This window comes from Micromys minutus (assembly GCF_963924665.1).
Source record: "Micromys minutus genome assembly, chromosome: X".
NCBI classification, from domain to species: domain Eukaryota; kingdom Metazoa; phylum Chordata; class Mammalia; order Rodentia; family Muridae; genus Micromys; species Micromys minutus.
The window spans coordinates 90,925,967-90,943,564 of NC_137970.1; the positions used below are offsets into that span (position 1 = coordinate 90,925,967).

The 17,598-nt window shown below is 40.1% G+C and overlaps 1 protein-coding gene across 1 annotated transcript; it reads right to left on the reverse strand.

The window, feature by feature from the left end:
- Positions 1-2,988: 2,988 nt before the first annotated feature.
- Positions 2,989-17,214, reverse strand: LOC308414397 (A-kinase anchor protein 17B). Its single transcript, XM_080909629.1, has 5 exons — positions 16,450-17,214; positions 11,486-11,616; positions 6,861-7,095; positions 6,397-6,465; positions 2,989-4,976 (listed from the first exon to the last, which is right to left on the reverse strand). The coding sequence occupies exons 1-5, from the start codon at positions 17,200-17,202 to the stop codon at positions 3,333-3,335; spliced, it is 2,832 nt and encodes a 943-aa protein (XP_080765755.1). The 5' UTR covers positions 17,203-17,214; the 3' UTR covers positions 2,989-3,332.
- Positions 17,215-17,598: the final 384 nt, after the last annotated feature.

The following is a 17,598-nucleotide window of genomic DNA, read 5'->3' on the forward strand; positions in this document are numbered from 1 at the left end:
GCTAGAGGTTAGGGAGGAATGCTGTGAAATGCTGTCTTCTGGATAGGACATGGTTGTTGCGTGCATTCACAGCAGCTGTGGTTACCTGCCCAAGATCAAGACAGTCAAAATCCCAGCGGAAATGGTATAGATGATCTCCTGACCCTACCCTATACTGAGCAGCTATTGGCAGAGATAGTTGCTTAGGGAGGGGGAATCATTCTTTGTGGGTGTGGTCACAGAAAAGTTTCCCATGCTCCCACACATGTGCATATGGGTGACACGAACCAGACTTACTGGGCTACCAGAAAAAGAAGACATTAAATTGAAAGGGGGTGTTAGGAATATTAGGGGAAATGGAGAAGGGATGTGGACGTAGGGGGCAGATAAGTCCATATTTTATTGTATATGTGTATGAAATTCTCAAAAATAAGTTTTAGATGTACCTAAAGAAGGATGGCTTTGAGTCTAAATGTGATTTCAGTTTATCCAAAATGAGTAAGAAAATGGCTTTTGGTTCCTTTGGCAGAGTCAGTTCCTATCATAAAGGAGAAGTAGAGTTAAAATATTGAAATGAGTTGGAAATGTTATGGGTGCACATTGATCTGTGATCTGCTCGGTACAATGATCAGTCAGTAGTCACTAGTGTCACTATTGACAATTTTATTTTTAAATATATGAAAATTAAATATGCATCATTTCTCTAACAATGCAAATAAGCAAAGAAGAGCAATGTTAGTGTAACATAGCCACTACAGATAGAAACATCCTCCAAAGTGGAATCGATCAGCATTTATTTTAAAATTAACACATTGAACAGTTTTGCAACAAAAAAAACACATTGATTTGGTTGTGTTTGCAAAATGCCTAGGTCACATGGCTTTCTACCTGAGAAATTCAAACAAATGAACAAAGCACTTAGCAGACTTTTCCTTTACGGGATTAGCAGCACACACAAGGGATGCATAGGGAAACCCCTCTTTAAATAAAACAAGTTCAGGCCCTTGTTTGATAAGACAAAAAGAAAATCTGAGGAAACACTTTTCACAACTTAAAAACAGTATCAAGAACAAAAGTAGTCATTTTTAACAGTTGGTTTCATTACATTCTTTACTAAGCAGCCGAGTGACAAGCACAGAGTAAGCTATCACCTTTCTCGTGTAAGGCCTACACCCAAAAAGGGGTTGACACAGATCTACAGTGCATTGCCACAGACAGGTACAGAACCCCAGGGTTCAGCAAAAGCAGTATTGTTTTAACTTGGAGGCCCCAGGAGAGCATTTCACGTCTATTACTGGGAGGAAAAAAAAAAAAAAAAAACCAAAGCTTTGCACATGCTGCTGAAATCTGCAATTTTACTTTCTTTTCTTACTGAGCAAAAAATGCCTAAAATCTCTCAAGAAAAAATTATCAAATGAGGGAAGAAACTGAGTGGGTTTTTTTTTTTTTTGTTTGTTTGTTTCAAAACAGCTGCTTTCTATCATGTGCCCATAATGTTTTTTGTTTCAATAAAATAACATGTGGGGGAGGGAAAGGAGGCAGATTTTTATTGGAGGAGAATAATGTGTTGCCAGAAAACTCTGACAAGATTTGAGTGGTTAGTGATTTCAAAGGCTACTTTGGGAAACATTACTTTGAACGGGAATAATCATTGCTAGTCCTCAAAAACAAAACAGAAAAGGCACTCCCGCCCTGTGAGCCATCTTTCAGATTCATTAAGTCAAACCCAGTTTTACTAGATAAATCAACTACTGGCTTCAAAGTGAGATTGCTTCTTTCTTAGTAATACATGTGGGTCTGTTACATTCCTTTCTGAACTTTTAAGAGATTGAATAATCTCTCTGCGAATAGGAATATATCAATCACTGCAACAATCTGTGGCTTTTACGTCAGGTACATCATAGTCATAACCCCTGCAGACACCAGGTTGCTCAAGAGGCGGTTTAGGGGCACTCGGTGTGTGACACCTACATCCTACCTGCCTCTGTCAGCAGATGCTTCCTGCAGAACAGCAAATCGACACTGACCTGAAATTGCCACAAAAATGCTAGCCCTCGCTGATTCTGTGCTTCCTAAACAACTGCTCCTGTTGCAGATGGTCTCTAATTCCACTACTTGCCAGTTGCCAGGTCGGGTATAGCTTTGTTGGGAAAATGAAGGTCAACTAACTGCCCTGAGGTCCTGAAGCCAATGTAAGGCAGAAAGAGTTGGCCAAGCTTTCTACAGAACATGCACTGTGCTAAGGGGGTAAGTCTTCAGGAATCTACAAATATCTCAATTTAAAAACACATTTAAGAAGTCCAAAATGAGTCAGCAAAAAGATAAATCACTTATCTAACATCGTTTACAAACTCCACACACAGTTTCTCCACAGTTTTCTAACTGTGGACTTTTCTTTTTAAGTCTTCCTAATGCCATGGCATTGGTAAGGACTGAGGAGGCACTTGTTACTGTTCTATAAAAGTCAGTTTGGGGGATAGTCAGTGACTTCTTACAAACTGATGTCACCCAACCCTGAGTGAAAGGATTACATAGCCTGAAATAGAATACTGTCACAACTTTTCTTCCCAAGTGCCATTATTGATGTGCCAGGATGTTTTGATATTTCCTTTGCAAATCCCCCTGATTTTATAAATTCAATCCTGGTGCTCTGATGGAAAGATATGGGGTCCATAAAACAAATAAGAAAAACTTCTAACAGTACCAGATACTTAACCATCAAAAGTTCTTCTTCTAGAACTGTCTGTAAATGAATGACTCTTTGAGTACTATGAATATATTCATTTCCTCCCAGTGGGTCTTCATGAAATTCTAAAGTCATAAAATCTATGATATGTTCTAACCTCTGGATCTCTTCTTCATCTGGAATTATTATGAAGTAAAACTTAGCAAAGTTTGTTACCATACATAGTGCTTCTGACCCAATCTATGGACACATTAAAAGTCACCTATTTGTCCACTATTGTCCTCTTTGAAGATAGATTATGGATGATGTTATGGCAGCAAAAGAGCCATCGAAGGCTTAGTCGGCCAAGTTAATGCTAATCTGCTCCTTTACTGGCACCAAATTAAAGCTTAAAGTAAAACTCTGTTCTTGGATCAAGAAGTTTTGCAATTCTGTTGTTTCACCAAGCTTGAGGATCTTCAGGCTTTCTACTTCCAAAGCTTGCCGACAAAGCAGCAGTCACTCTAATCCACACGTTTCAACTTTGGCAAGAGGAACAAGCTTTTGCACTTGACTCTCTGCTAGTTCTTGCTCTGTGGTTGCTAACAACATAGCTATATTTGGTTTGAAGTTTTCCTTTTTGTCAGTTGTTTCTTGTAAATACGGGTGTTCCTGATCCAAGTGGTCATCAGAACATTTTCAAATACAAGGAGCCCGAGTAACTGTCTCCTAAGTAGTTCCCATACTCAATGTGCTCCGGGTTGTCATCATGACTGACATAGTAATTATCAGAATCAAGCATGTAATCTTCAGAACTTTCATATCTTTTAAACCTTCTTACATCCTGGTTATATTCTGATTTCCACGGATTCTGCCTTTTCCTGGAGAAATATCCCAAACAGAATGCTCTAGCACGTTTTGGCGGCATTAAGGGCATAGGAAGGGGCCTGTACTTCATATTCTGGTCAAACATGCTGTTAGTAAGTCTTCTCCTCTTCCTTGCGGTGTTCTCTAATTCATCACTGGAGCTGGACTCACGGTAGTAGCCTTCATCAAGCATGTATCTGGGGACCAGTTTTCCCCTAGTTTTGCTTACGTGCTTGTCGACTCTGATGGAATCACATCCATCCTCAAACCACGAATATCTCAGTTCACACTTGGACCTTTTACCCTGTGCCCTGACTTTGTGTTTAGAGTATTTTTCCTCACTGTCATGTTTCCACTCTGAACACAAGGTCTGCTGGTCCGACCTAGTTTTCTGTTTGCAAGTACTGATTCTGTCAGTACCAAGAGGTCTTTTTTCCGGGGAACTATTACAGACATCCCCAGACCTTTCCTCCTCCTGTTCGTTCCTGCTAAGAGTTTCACTGAAGCACTCAGAATCACTACTAATTTCCTCCAAGAAGTCTGCCAATGGCAGACCTGCATCTACTGACCTTAATGATGAGGAAACTGGACTTTTTCTTGTGTGTTGAGAATCTTTGACTCTGTGACTATGAATCTCTCCCACAGGATAGGGATAGCTCTCTCCGTCACGTGGGGACAGGTGCTCATCAGTTTCACTTGCAATGTCCTTGCAATGGTTTTTTACTTTCTTAGTAAATTCTTTGGCATAATTGATCTTTCCTGTCTTTTGTGACTTACTCTCAGGATCTTTCATATACACCTCCGGCCAGTTTTCTTCATCCAGTTCTTTCCCTTGCAGGCTCTCCTCTTCACTCAGACTGTTTGGGTGGCACCTCTGTTTCCTTAAATAGATCTGAAACCCATCCCCCTTAGCATAGACATCTCTCTGCCACTGATACATGCTTGTTAGGTGACTTGCTTCAAGACAGAATCGGGCATACTCTGGAGTCTGATAATAGTTTAATAGATAGTCAATAAATTCATCCGTTTCATAGATCTTTTGTTTCCTGCCACGGTTTATCACAGCTTGTCTAGAAGAGCAGGATTCATCAGAACTGCCATAGTCTTCCTTTTTAAGGGACTGATCTGGAATCATTGTACTCTGCAAGGAATTCTGATCAGAGACCAAACTGTAATCACACCCATCAGTTAACACTTTTCCAGTTTCCTCTTTTCTCGCTGAGCATCTTATTTGTTTCACCCCAGGGCTGTGTGAGGATTTCTGTAACTGAGCCTTAGTTCTTTTCTTCCCTTTTTGTTTTTGTTTACTATCAGGCTTGGAAACCTGATAGCTTGGCATTTCTTCCCAGTCTAGAAGATGTTGAGCATTCAACTCTTCTTCCGGTGATTTCGATGCAGTCCCTGGGGTGTGATGAGCTTCGGGCTCCATAACACCAACCTCCTGTGGGTTACACTGTGTGGATCCCTTTAAGAAAAAAAGATTTAATGATCTCTCATGAAAACTCAAATGGGGCCAAAAAGATGGCTCAGGAGGTAAAGGTGCCTGCCTCTAAGCCTGATGACCTGAGTTCCAATGCAGGGACCTATATGTGAGAAAGGAGAGACCTGACCTCAGCAAATTGTCCTCTGACCTCCACAGACACTCACACTGCGGCATATGAGCCATCCCATTCACACACAAAACAAACAAACAAATATAAACAAAAATTTAAAACAAAACACAAAGAGATTGAAAATGTCCAAAAACTAAGCTGATACTACATTGAAAAAAATAAATAAAACCCAGAATAGGTGAAAATTAGGAGCAATGCTGTACTGAGGAAACTACTAAATTAAAATGTTTTGATCTAATAAGAGCTATTTTTTAAATCTGTGACAATTTTTAAGCTATGGCACTTAAAACACCTTTTATTTACTTAGAAAATGAGAAGCCTACTGTTTTAAGTCCTATAAGAGGTGCTAGAGAAACAGAGGAGTACGGAATGCTCTGTAGCTCTCACAAGAAACCCTAGTACAAGAAAAGATGCGTGGGTGAAACAAATCCAATGAGGTCAACTGACTTACTAAATAAACTGTCCCTGTATTTCCTACTCCAATCTTTTGCTATGGATTACAAGTTGAGGATGTCTCCAAGTTGAATCACCTGGCCTGCCTCATTAAGATGGAAGACATGGGGAACAAAGATATGGTTTAGTGGTGTAACATTTGCACCTTACAAAGCCAGAAAAGAAAAGCCAAACGCCAAGTAGAAAATATCACTGTGCCCATGAATTTGCCTGTGGTCAAGTCTGATGCAACCTGTCCTGCACAGCTGCAGAGTAAGAGGAAGATGATGCCTACCCACCTATCCCCAGGAAGGTTTGCTGGGCATTCCCACTGAGGTCTGCCCTACATCAGAGCACAGAACCCCATTAGTAACTTGCAATCAGTGTAAGTATTAATGAGTTTCAGAATTATGCTCCATACCCATTTAAAGAGGTAGATTCTACCAAAAAAGTCACACTTGGACATCATTAAGGTAAACTAAAAACTAGCTGGGCTTACTACCAATAATCCAAGTATAAAATCATTTCTTTTTTTTTCTGACTCTGCTTTCATCAAGTTTAGTTTTTCATAGGATCTATAGTTAGTTGTCCACAGTAACAAGAGCTTTACATGGTAAATAAACATAAACTTCACTTGATGAAATAACAGCAGCAATTATTCTTCCTATTTAAGTCACTGCATATGGACTTCTAAATGAACCCTTCAGAAATATTGCTGGCTATTATTCCAGGGTGTTTGTGATTCTGGTTATCTCTATGAGCCCACGGAAGGATAGAGATACCTTGGAAAAATGAAGGATGTGTGAATAAGAGAATTAGTCTGTGAGTTAAACTCCTTACCAGACAGTTCAAGAGAAGGCTGATGTGCGTTTGACAAGGCTCAAGGCTCTCCTCCCTTCTCATCCAAACCTGTCACAGAGACATGGATGGATGAAGTTTCTAGAAGGCTATATAGTGTGAACACCCGCACCATACCTACCCTTTGTGTCCTCCTAACATTTTTCTGTCATGTCCATTAGGAACACACACACACATACACACACACACAAAATAAGATGAAGTAGCAAAAGTGTTTTGAAGTTTGGAGATGGGAAGTGAGGGCTGAGTTGAGGCAGCCCTGCTTTAGAGACTGGTTTTGGAAATCCAAGGTTGGGATAATGACCGATTTAAAGGAAACCCCTATGAATGCCATGAGTCTTCCATGCAGTTCATCGTTGGTGGGACAGTACTTAGAGCCAAAGGTTAGGCCTCAGAAAGACTAGTACCTACCAAAACTAAAGAGAATAGTTAGGAAACAGCCTTACTGCAATTTTCTTCAGGAGTACCCGGAGCAACCGAAGAGCTTCAACTCTCCTCCGAGCCAGCAAGTACTTCCGCTCCTCCCACTCTCCTGAAGAGTCCTGCTCCTGACGAGCCTCAGCCTTGGCTTTCACTTTTTCCCTTCTTTGCCGGTGTCTGTCTCTTTCCTTCAGAGCTCGCCTCCTGTCCCTGGCCTTCTTTCTCTTTTCTTGGGCTTTCCTTACTTCATCTTTTCTTTTTCTGAACAACAATTAAGATTCATCATTCAGGCAATAATTATAAGCCATTAGGTCTCACACCCATCCACCACCCCAAAGAACTAATAATCATTTAGGCTTCTAGAAACCTATGTCTGATAACCTCAGGACCTGGAATTGAAAACTCGTGGTTTAAAAAAAAAAAAAAAAAAAAAAAAAAAAAAAAAAAACCACCCAGGGTCGGGGTAGGAGTAGCTCCATCAGTAATGTGACTGTCTTGCGCATACCAAGACCTGATTAAGCATGGTGTGTATACCTTTAATCCCAGTGCTGGGGAGGTAAGAGATGGGCGGATCCCTGGGATACACTGACTACATAGTCTAGAGTATTTGGCAAGTTACAGATCAATGAAAGATCCTTTCTCAAAAACTAAACAGGTGGACAGTATCAGAGGAATGACAACTGATGTCCTCTAGCCTACATACACACACACACACAGACACACACATGCCTGCATGCACATACATACATACATACAAAAGAAATAATAAAACATATGTCCCCTAAAATTAAAGAAAAATCAATCAAGGGAAAAGACACAATTTTGTGTAAACTACAAATATATAAAGGCTACCTTATAGACATAGAAGGAAGGACAGAAAGAAGGGATGGAAAGAGAGCTCCGGGACTTTTATGTGATGTCATGAATAGGCACAAAAATGAGCAGCAGATTCTATTCTGAAGGAAGAAAAAGAGGCTATAGTCTAAAATCACAACTAATTCTAAGATAGCTGAAAAGCTCAAAAAAAAAAAAAAAAAAAAAAAAACCAGACCATGAAACCAGTTTACCCAGTTCCCTGGCAGGGGAGGGGAACCCAGAGCGTCAGATATAGTGTGCCCTGGTAAAACAGGACTGTCGTCACAGTCACAGAAGGATGCCACAGTTCTCACAAGCCTTAAATCCAAGGGGAGGATTTAACGTGACAGTGATTGCTCCTGCATGCCAGATATACAGGAAAGACAAAATCCTACCATTTGAGACTGGACAGGCTATGCTGAGATGTTCAGGCAGCACATAGGTTCTGACTAGGAAGAACACTGGGATGGGTGGGCCCCATCCTTTGTTGCAAGGGGTAGATAGACTCCATCACATATAGATAGCTGTGGAAACTCTATGCCATGGGTTTTGGTCAGCAAGACTGAGAACTGTGAAGCTCAGGTCTAACAGGCCTCTCTCAAATGTCTACAGCATCCTTCCTTTTATAGGACATTTAACGCTGTACATGATTTGAAAGCGCCAAGATACATACATACTTTAGTAAGGACCTCGGTTCTCTGTTTGCTTCTCCACTGGACTACATCAGAAGGCACTCCTTGGCTTGGATATTAGCCCCTACAGGGTATACAAATAGAAGTTTCTAGAGCACGTTATAATCTGCCCAGTACACAGACTGCAAAGTGGACAGAAATAGTTCTCAATATACAAAAAAGGGGACACCCCTAAAGTGAATGTAGATCCAGTGAACAACTGAGCCTTGACAGGTCTGGACTCAGGCCCTGTTTGAAAAGTATGAAGACAGGAGACTTCAACTTTAATTGACCACACCACCTAGTCAAAAAGAAGCTGTTCTGATAGGTTCTCGCTATGTTCTCACTTATTCCGTGTGTATGGTGTTTTATTTACATGCCTCTGCATCATGTGTGTGCCTGGTGCCCTCAAAGGCCAGAAGAGGGGGTCATATTCTCTGGGACTGGAGTTACTGGCAGTTATGAGCTACCAACTACGTCTAGAGCATCTGGAAGAGAAGCCAGTGCTCTTAACCACTGAGCCATCTCTCCAGCCTCCTCATTTTAAAATTTTAACTTGTTTTCCTTTTTTACACCAAGATTATATGTTTATATGTGTGTGGATGGATGGATGGATGGATGGATGGATGGATGGATGGATGGATGGATGGATGGATGGATGGATGGAAAGATAGATAGATAGATAGATAGATAGATAGATAGATAGATAGATAGATAGATAGATAGATATGTAGGTCAGTGTTAATATGTAGGTGAGGGCTGGCACTAGTTAGGTCAAGACTGGACAGTAGAGAGTGGGGCAGGGACAAAGTTTTGGTAAGACAATCAGCATGTCGAAGAATGCAAATTGATCCATTCTTATCACCTTGTATAAAGCTCAAGTCCAAGTAGATCAAGGACTTCCATATAAAACCAGATAAGATGAATCTAATAGAAGAGAAAGTGGGAGAAAGCCTTGAACACATGGGCACAGGGGAAATTTCCCTGAACAGAACACCAATGGCTTATGCTCTAATATCAATAATCAACAAATAGGACCTCCTAAAAAGGGCACTGTCATTAGGACAAAACAGCAAACAACAAGTTGGGAAAAGATCTTTACCAAACTTACTTCTGATAGAGGGCTAATCTCCAATATATAAAAAGAATTCAAGAAGTTAGACTCCAGAGAACCAAATAACCCTATTAAAAATGGAGTACAGAGAATTCTCAACTGAGAAATATCGAATGGCTGAGAAGCACCTAAAGAAATATTCGACATCTCTAGTCATGCAAATCCAATGAAAATCCAAACAACCCTGAGATCCCACCTTACACAAGTCAGAAAGGCTAAGATCAAACACTCAGATGACAGCAGACCCAATCACAAATGAACACACGTGGTATACACTCACTGATAAGTAGATATTAGCTTAAAAGCTTGGAATACCCACGATATAATTCACAGACCTCAAGCTCGAAAAGGAGGAAGACTAAAGTGTGGATGCTTCAGTCCTTAGAAGGTGTAACAAAAATATTCACAGGAGGAAATATGGAGACAAAGTTTGGAGCAGAGACTGAAGAAAAGGTCATCCAGAGACTGCCCCACCTAAGGATCCATCCCATATACAGCCACCAAACCCAGACAAAATTGTGGATGCCAAAAAGTGCATGTTAACAAGAGCCTGATATAGCTGTCTCCTGAGAGGCTCTGCCAGATCATGGCAAATACAGAGGTGGATACTCACAACCAACCATTGAACTGAGAACAGGGTCCCCAATGGAGGAGTTAGAGAAAGGATTGAAGGAGTTAAAGAGGTTTGCAACCCCAGAGGAACAACAAAACCAACCAACCAGAGTTCCCAGGGACTCTATCCAAAACACTATCCAAAGGATGGACACATGGCTCCAGCTGCAGAGGATGGCCTTGTTGGGCATCAACTGGAGGAGAAGCCCTTGGTCTAGTCAAGGCTCAATGCCCCAGTGTAGGGGAATGTTAGGGCAGGGAGGTGGGAGGGAGGGAGTGGGTGGGAGAGTACCCTAATAGAAGCAGGGGAGGGAGGATAAAATAGGGGGTTTCTGAGGGGAAAACAGTAAAAGGGATAACATTTGAAATGTAAATTTTAAATATCCAATGAAAGAAAAAATATAAAAAAAAGAAAACAAGTAACAACAAATGTTAGAAAGAATACAGGGGCTAAGGGACGTAGATAAATTCAGTTATTGCCTCATGAATATGTGGAAAGAAATAAAGGGGTATTATCTGGGTCAGGAGTTGGCCAGAGGACAAAGTATTATTAAAATGAAATGTTCAGCCTTGAGAAGCAGCAGTGCCTTGAAGTGGCAGAAGGTCTGGACAAATTTCCTAGATGTGACCAGCCAAAAACGTGAGAGACACATGGAACAATGTCCTTAATTTTTTAATGGTGTGATTTATATAAAAGAGAAGGTGCCAGGAGGTCAAAACTGGGCTACCAGAGCCCTCTAAAGCTGACATATGTCCTTTCTTGGCAAATGTTTGGCTAGGTAGGCTGAAGCCCCAACATTGGTAAATAATGTGGTAAGACTGGAGGACAAAAATGGAATACCCCAAAGTCATAGTAAGAATTCTGGCCAACAAGTAAAATGATGGTCCCAACAAATTCATGAGTCTGCTGCTTTGATTCTTGATCATTTTAGAGACAGAAAGCTTTTCCAAGTTATTTTTTTTTTCATTTTAAATTGGCAGGCTAGGTAATATTGGCAAAAAAAGTTTCTAATTGTGTAGATCAGAATTATCACTGTAAACTTTCAGCTCATGACTATGGCCCACTGATGGGATGCTTGTCTAGCAAGTACAAGGCCCTGGGTTTCCAACACTGCACAAAAAAGTTCCCCATTCTCTCTTAAAATCCTCCTTCCCCCAAGACTTCTTAATGTGGCTAGTCCCATTATCCTTACCCATTCTTACTACCAGGTGTGCTTTTCTAATTTCTTGATTTTATCTATTTTGTCTGTGTAAATGTCTTTGATGGAATTTTTGATCTGAGCCAGAGCCTACCCCTCTTTTCCATATTATCTACTGAATCTAGCTATTTACCCAAATAAATTAGTCCAAAAATCAAAAGAAAAAAAACCTCTTCAATGTTAAAAATCAGCCCACTTACCTTTCAGCTACTTCCTCTTCTCTCTTCTTTTCCTTTTTCCTCTCTTCCTCCAGTTCCTGTAATTTTAGCCTTTCCTGATTCCTCCTCTGTATTGCTCCTTCACTGAAATGTTTGGTTGTATCAAACATAACCTGTCCCAAAACAAATTAAAGATCTCTTAGAAAGACTTGTCAATGGACTGACTGGATGGGTCCCAGACCAGAAAGAGGAAGCTAAAATGGTATACAGCAATTCAAAACCAAATGAATATGAGATGCCCTCTTTGAATCCCAGCCATGATGCTCTCTGCTGCTTATGACCCAGGGACTGAGTGGTACTTGTAGGCACTAGGATGCTCTTTATCAAAGCCTTTGAAATACAACATCAAATTACCATCTTAATTTTATACAATTGAACTTAAGTGTATCACAATATTTTTGGTTGTTTTTAATTAAATTTTTGATAATTTCATATGTGTTTTTACTGTATTGTGAATACAGTCACCTCCTTGTCCTCTCTGATTACATTCCGACTCTAACAAACCCGCACCTCCTTCCCAACTTGTGCCCCTCCTGCTTTCATGTCTTCAATGTTTTGTGCAGGAGCTTACTTTACATATGACCATGGGTAGCATCACAGGGCAGTCTAGGCATAGGTCGGAAATATATTACCTCTAGTAAGCCATACACGTCAACCAGATTGATGAGGTGTTGCTGTTGTTTTAAGTCAACAGCGATAAAAATAATAGCATGGCATGAAATGGGGCAGGCAGAAAAGAAACAAGAAGACTAATGTAATGAGATGAACACCATTTTATATCTTGAAATCTAATGAATAAGTAGGATAAGGAGATATTCTCATAGGCTAAAAGAAGCAGATGCTCTGTTAGCTCATCAGTATACAAGAGGTCTCTAGTTTGATCTTCAGCACCATGAATAATAAAATAAACAGGAAAACTAGTTATTGAAATATGCACAAGAGGACTGGGGATGTAGCTCAGTGGTAGAGTGCTTGGTTGGCATTAGCAAAATCCTGGGCTGCATCCCCAGCACTGCAGAAAATAAATAAATAAATATGCACAAAAACAATATATCCACAGCCATGGTTCTTTTTAACACAAATAGCTACACACATACACACAAACACATACACATGAAACTGAAAATGCGAATTCATGCCAATGCCAAAGGCTTGTTTAGAGAATTTAGCTGTGTCTTTTCCATTGTAGGGTTAGGCCTTCAGGGTGATAATCGATGTGCCTGCTAAGAGAGAGCTACTCAGGTCAGCATGTGCTGATGCCTGTGCTGATGCCTGTGCTGCCGGGATAGTGCACAACCAACCCGGAAATGCAGAGTTCTTTCTTGAGTACCCCAGCTAGTCCAGGGGACTGAGCTTATTGGTTCCATGGGATGTATGGATCAGGCCACAGCCCTTGTTCACAGCCGATGCTTTGCAATAAACCTGCTGCGAGTCTGCTGAATGTCTAAAGGCTGGTGTACTTCTGCCTAGGCCAAGTGATGCAAGGCTTCAGCTGTAGCTCCAAGCAGCTGGGTGTGTCGCCACAGTTAATTTTTCCAGAGCAAATTTCCAGTTTATGTGGTCCATTGGCACTTATTATAGTTTCTCTGGTGTTGGAAGTGGGGATGGCCATAAGATGGTGGTGAACACAAGGCTGGAACCCATAGTGCAAGAATGTGAAAAAGTCCAGAGAATCACATATCATGTATACCTTCGAAGAGGACTTTTATGAGGAAATCCTCAATGTGGCCATTGTTGCCTACCTTGGCCCAGGAAAGAGCTTTGATTCATTAGTACCACTTATTTCAGTAACTCATGAGATTGAAGAAACAACTAAATGACTAGATTTATCAGAACATTTTCTTCCAGGTTTCTAAAGACAAAATTATGAATGGCCATGGATGAAAAATGACCTTATTTCTTCATCCACTGTTTCCTAGTATTTCGCTGTTCATACACTATGTAGTCTCATCTTGATTGTATTTTTAAAGGCAAACATTTTTCTATAGCTGCGAATTAAGCAATATGATGTAGTTACTCTACTGCGCTTCCGCTGTTAAATTCGATGCATCCTACTGTAATAGTAAAATATTCATTTCAAATTAAGAGGCTATTAATGCAGTAAGTTAGTTAAAATGAATCACCAGAAATACAGTCAATGCATTATCATGGAAATAAGATTATGTATACAAAAACTAAGTCAGTGACTTGAGACAAGAACCAAACATCTTTTGGTAAAGTATCAGCGTATTTGTATAGCATCTGCTACTGAGCAGAGGAGGCTTGAAAAGGAAATGTACTAACAGAAGTTTGATAATTCTAAGCCTGAAAAGGAAGACCAGACTCATTTTTGCTATCTTGTGCATTAGTATATTGCTGCAGACATGAGAATTTTTATGGGTTTTGTTCTAATGATTTCCCGTGTAAGGATAGTTTATTGTGCTGTCTCTGTGACTGTGTGGTGCGACCTCAATTCCAAGTGGCCTAGATTCCCTTTGCCTATCAGGGTTTTTGTTTGTTTGTTTGTTAAAGACAGTGTCTTTCTTTCTGTTCCACAGATCCCAGGGGTGAGGATGGGGGTTGTGTTTACATGTGTTTGTGTGTATTTTATAACACATCTTTCTCCTTTTCAAATCAGTAGCTATTTCTTTTTCTTCAATACCGTTCTTCCTTTGGTTCTTTCTGGCTTGAAAGGGCTGTCAGTTTTTTCCATTAGTAATGGCCTGAAATTGTGCATTTATACTGTTCTGTTCCATCACAATAGGAATCGTGACTAAGTGTGCACCTGTGTTGTGCTCTTAGGGTACTGCAGGATTTAAATGAGAACACAGGTCAGATGTGGTGACACCTGCTTGAAAACCTAGCATTTAGGAGAGTGAGGCAGGAGGATCAGAAGCTTGAGGCTAGACTTAAGCTACAACAGAGTAAGTTTCAGATCACCCCATCTCACAACAAAATAAATAAATTAAAACTAAAGTTAAGTAAATGCATATAAGGAATACCCATTCATTTGTATGTACCAGTTTTTTAACACAAAGTACCTATTTTCCCTTAAACATACTAATAACCAACTAAACTATGAAACAATTAGAAGACTTTTAAAAAATATATGATTATATGTTTCAGAGCAACCCTAAGGTGTCCTGGTTGCATATATGCCCAACATAATTTAATGCTTAGACTAGAGGGACTTTTTTGTATTTGAGATATAGAGTTTTAGTTAAATACCTTGTATTTTCCCTCCTACTAACTATAACTTTTAGTCAATTGGGTCCTTTTTGTACAAGCTAAAAGTTAAAATCTTGCACAGATTTCCCATGGCCTGTCAGTGGCTACCTATATTCTTGCTCGTTTCAGCAACAGATTTTATGGTGGAGAGTGAAGTATATAGAAGGCAATTTTTAAAGATCCCTTATTGTAAATCATTTCTGAGATGCAAGAATTAATTATAGGTACTATGGAAATAAGTACTCATAAAACCTATAGAAGAACATTAAAGCTGTCAGAGCAGGAATGAAGGAATGAAGAAATTTGGGTGGATTTATATACATAATATATACACAAATATACTATAATCAGACTATGTTTGTATATGTGCATATTTGTTTTGTATCTATGTATTTTAAATATCAAAGACATGAAAAAGCAACACTGCATTATCAGAAGTTCGGACACTTAAAAAGTATAACAATTCACCCCAATTTCTCCACAGAACCTAGGGCTTTCTGGATGCTAGGCTAGCACTCCACCAGCTAGCTCAGTTACATCCACTGTACCAAGTACTATTTCCTTGGAGACGTGAGTCTCGGAGAGTCCAAGCTGTTCTTGAATCCCTGATCCTCCTACTTCCATATCATAAGCATTGACATAAAAGCCACACACTGCCATAGCTAACTGAAAATATATTTAATGTTGTAAATCCCATATCTAAAAGAAGGCTCAATTATTAGTGTTTTTGTGTGACAAAGTTAGTAGCCAAACCCAGAATGGATAAAGCAAGCAGCTGTGTTTGTTAGTAACTATGATCTCATTTAGCATGTGGCGCTTTTGTTATTTTATTTTATGTGTATGGATATTTTGTTTGCAAGTATGTCTGTGTACCACCTGCATGCCTGGTAACCTCAGAGGCCAGAAGAGAACTGCAGATGCCCTGGAACTGTATCACAAATGTTTGTGAGCCACTATGTGGGTACTGGGAACCAAACCTTGATCCTTGATCCTTGATCCTCTGCAAGATGCTAAGATGTGTCTCCAGCTCCAGTGTTTTGATATTTTATTGGCACCTTATATTTTGCTAAATAGCCATTGCATTTTTGAAAAAAAAAGTATATCATTTAGGTATTAGCTAATTGTGTACATTTTCAAAGTTTTTATATTGTGCTTATATATAATAGAATAATTATAATAGTTCCATTTTGATTAAGTCTAAATGTTTCCAGGCCTTGAAACAAATCTTGATGAGTATAAAGAAAACAGGAAGATGACCAAAGCTATCCCAGACATCAATGAAGTAGCATGCCTACATAGACAGACTGGTTTTGAAAGCAAAGGATACGGACGGGCCTTTAGGATTTTGATTCAAGGGAATGAGGGAGAAAAGTGCTCTCCTTGTGATTTCAGACTTCATGACTCCCTCCCACAGCAACTTTTCAAGTACAACAAGCAGAGGAAATAGTTCCATGGGAGGCATGAAGAATCCTTTAATGAACTCACAAAGCTTGGGCAGAGACCCAGATGGTACAAATCACCACTTTAAAATCACAGTGAATGGGCTACCTGATTTCAGAAGCTTGGGTGTTCACATTAAGACTGTGTTTCTTCCTAAACATACATGTGTAAATGAGAACATGTATCTCTGAATCACCGATTGCCTAGTGGAACCTAAAGACATTTAATTTAGATGCTTCTTTCCAATATGGGCCAAGGATCAGTGGAACAGTGAAAACTCAAGTCCGGATCCTTCTTACCTTAATATTACATGCCAGAGCTTTGCCATCATCTCCTTTAAGCATCAGCTTCATTCCTCGAAGGGACTCCATGGCTTTTATAAAGTCAGTTGACTCCTGGTATTGTATAAAGGCTTCAAATGTTTGCAAGCCAAAGTTAAAACCCCCAAAGCTCCCACCTGTCATCACTTCTCTGTAGGGGTCAAGCATGGGGATATCCACATTCTTGATCTTCCCAAAACTCTCAAAGACTACTCGAAGGATCTCTTCACAGGGCTTCTCTCCACTGGAGCCTTTAGGTGCAAACCACTTACAGGGCAAGCCTTCAAAATAGATAGAATCGGGGCTCTTATCATGGTCTTGTTCTTCAGCTCCCTCAATCACCGAGGCCTCTTTCTCTTTTGGAAAGTGTTCCCACTCTCCCTGGGCATCTGTTGCTACTACTTTTAAGTCGGTTTTCAAACCATTGAGCTTGATGATCTTCCCATGTAACTTCGCTTTCAGGATCTGAACCAAACTTCGTGTTTCAGCCTCACCCTCAAATCGGATGAAGTCCTTTGTACTCTTAGAGAGTCGCACTGTGGTGAACTGGTCAGGGCAAATCAGACTTTTCAGTTGGTCAAGAACTTCCCAGTTAGAGAAGGGCCTCACGGGTTCTATACATTCTGGGAGCAACACGTTGATCATTAATTTTGCTATAGGCTTGAGGTAGAGGTGCTGAGCAGCACAGAGCTCTGTTGCCTCAGAGTTATCATAAACCACTGTGACTGTCATGGTGTCCTCACACCACCTTAGAGGACAAAAGAGAAAAATTTAATACAGATGGAGCAAAACAGATTGGGACTGTGAAATGGTGTTACCATTGCTAGTCTTAGATCCAACTGATAGAGGGAAAATATGCTAAGAGTAGAATTAACATAGTACCTTATATTATAGCTCTTGAAACTAATAAGCAATTCTAATAGAGTTATATGATTCAAAGTTAACCAAAACAGCCAATGTTGTGCCTATATGCCAACAACAAAGTTGAGTTAGATACTTAAAGCATGATGCTAATCCAAGTATGGTGGCTCCTGCCTGCAATCCCAGCACTCACGAAACAGAGGCACTTGGATAGCTATGACTGAATTCTTCTTGACCTAAATACTTCCAGATTATCCTGAACTACAA